This window comes from Myotis lucifugus, unplaced genomic scaffold (assembly GCF_000147115.1).
Source record: "Myotis lucifugus unplaced genomic scaffold, Myoluc2.0 scaffold_44, whole genome shotgun sequence".
Classification (NCBI taxonomy): Eukaryota; Metazoa; Chordata; class Mammalia; order Chiroptera; family Vespertilionidae; genus Myotis; species Myotis lucifugus.
In genome coordinates, this window is record NW_005871092.1 from 5,614,796 (window position 1) to 5,617,003 (window position 2,208).

Sequence of the window (2,208 nt, forward strand, 5' to 3'; positions counted from 1 at the left end):
ACACTGCCTTAGACCAGCGGTTCTCAACCTGTGGGTCGAGACCCTTTGGCGGTCGAACGACCCTTTCACAGGGGTCGCCTAAGACCATCCTGCATATCAGATATTTACATGACAATTCATTACAGTAGCAACATTACAGTTATGAAGTAGCAACAAAAATAATTTTATGGTTGGGTCACAACATGAGGAACTGTATTTAAAGGGCCAGAAGGTTGAGAACCACTGGCTTAGACCGATGGCTGCCACTCAGCACGCAGGGGCCCTGGGAGCTGGGTCACAGACCCTTGACCCTTGACAGCACCCATCCCTTTGGGGAGAGCGGGGGAGCTGCAGGGCACCTCACCCTGAGCCACTGCTCCGCCTGGTCCTTGCTCTGCAGGCCCAGGACGATGACGTCGGCGTTCATCGGCGTGATCTTCAGCTTGTGCTCCTTCTTCCGCACCTGCTTCTCCTTGTGGACGACGCTGCTGCCCAGCAAGTTCACGTCCAGCTGAGGGCTGTGGTCCTTGGAGGATTTGTAACACTGGGAGGAAAGAGACGAGATGTTGGTTGGCCGGGGTGCCAGGCCTGGCCGGAGTCTGCAGAGGAGGGGCCGCCGGGCATGGCAGGACCCACTGAGACCTGGGTTCTGCCCAATAAAACCAAAGGACCAGGTACCCTAGCGCAAGTGCAGAACCGTAACCTCAAACAGCGGCAACTCGGTCTGAGCATCAGACCCAGCCGGCTGTCTCCCTGCTTCAGCCTCCTCCTCTCTGGCCTCAGCCGGGGGAAGCGGGGAGGCCCCTGCTTGTCCTTGCCCTAAAACACAACCTCGGAGGGCGACTCTCTCACTCAGGGTGGAACACACTTGTCCCACTTCTCCACCGCCGCATTGCCTGCTCAGCTCCCCCAGTCAGGGGGCCGTAGGGAATGAAGACTAAGTTTTTCCTCCCCTTGGTTAGGAAGGTGACATCATTAGCAAGAAAAGAAAGGGGCTTTCACCTGGCTGGTGTGGCTCAGTGATTGAGCATCGACCTATGAACCAGGAGGTCACCGTTCGATTCCCAGTTGGGGCACATGCCTGAGTTGTGGGTTTGGTCCCCAGTGTGGGGCATGCAGGAGGCAGCAATGAATGATTCTCCCTCATCATTGATGTTTCTATCTCTCCTTCTCCCTTCCTCTCTGAAATCAATAAAAATGTATTAAAAAGAAAAAAAAAACAAGAAAGGCACTTTCTCCTCCTGACAGAGAAAATACTGTGCCCCTCAGTTTCTCATTTGTACAAGGGGGGTCCTCCCAGGATCACCTGACAGACCGTCTGCACAGGGCAGGGCACGCTGTGAAGAAAGGGTGCTTATAACGATGCCCTGGAACTTCAAATCAGGACCAAAAAATGAATTTTAAATAACAGGAAACAGGGCTGTGTTCAGGATAATATCTTTTGATTCCTTTATGGGTCTTGTCTTATGATCACAGATTCAAAATACTGTGACTTCTGAGGAGACACCTAACCTGTGATTTTCATGCTGCACAGACAAATGCAGCAGCCAGGACTGGGGCTGGGCTGGGCTAGGGGGGCCCTGACAGAGCAGCAGCCCCACCCACAACCCCCAGTGCTCATGATGGGCGGAAGCATGGGCCCTCGGGCCCGGGAACAGAACGGTCCCTGGGAAAAACGGGGATGGGATGGTCATCTTAGTCCCCCTTTGAGAGTTTGATGAAAACCATTAGACTTTCTAGTTCAGAAAAAGTACGTTCTTAGAAGCTTGATCAGGTTCAGGTTTAATTATTTTGGGGGCAGTAATAAACCATAAAACCCAATTTAAAAAAAAAGAGCATTCAGCCCAGCTGGCGTGGCTCAGTGGTTCAACTTCGACCTATGAACCAGGAGGTCACGGTTTGATTCCCGGTCAGGGCACATGCCTGGGTTGTGGGCTCGATCCCCAGTGTGGGGCGTGCAGGAGGCAGCCGATTGATGATTCTCTCTCATTGATGTTTCTCTACCTCTCCCTCTCCCTCTCCCTCTCCCTCTCCCTCTCTGAAATCAATAAAAATATATTTTAAAAACAAACATTCATGCATGCATGCAAAGTTCTACATACAACTCCAGGTTAGGGAGAGGTAAAAATCTGGCAGAAAGGGCTCTGACCACCTGGTATTAGGGACCACCCCCCACCCCTAAAAAGAGAGAAGACCAGAACGCGACCTGAGACCACTGACCAGGAGTCG

General features: G+C 52.4%; 1 protein-coding gene across 1 annotated transcript in view; it reads right to left on the reverse strand.

The window, feature by feature from the left end:
* Positions 1-2,208, reverse strand: part of AFAP1L2 (actin filament associated protein 1 like 2) — a 36,574-nt gene that overhangs the window by 14,691 nt on the left and 19,675 nt on the right. The window contains exons 6-7 of the mRNA XM_023753344.1: positions 677-798; positions 344-523 (exon numbers count right to left, since the gene is read on the reverse strand). Coding sequence (XP_023609112.1) covers positions 344-523; positions 677-798 — 302 coding nt within the window. The remainder of the gene's footprint in view (positions 1-343; positions 524-676; positions 799-2,208) is intronic.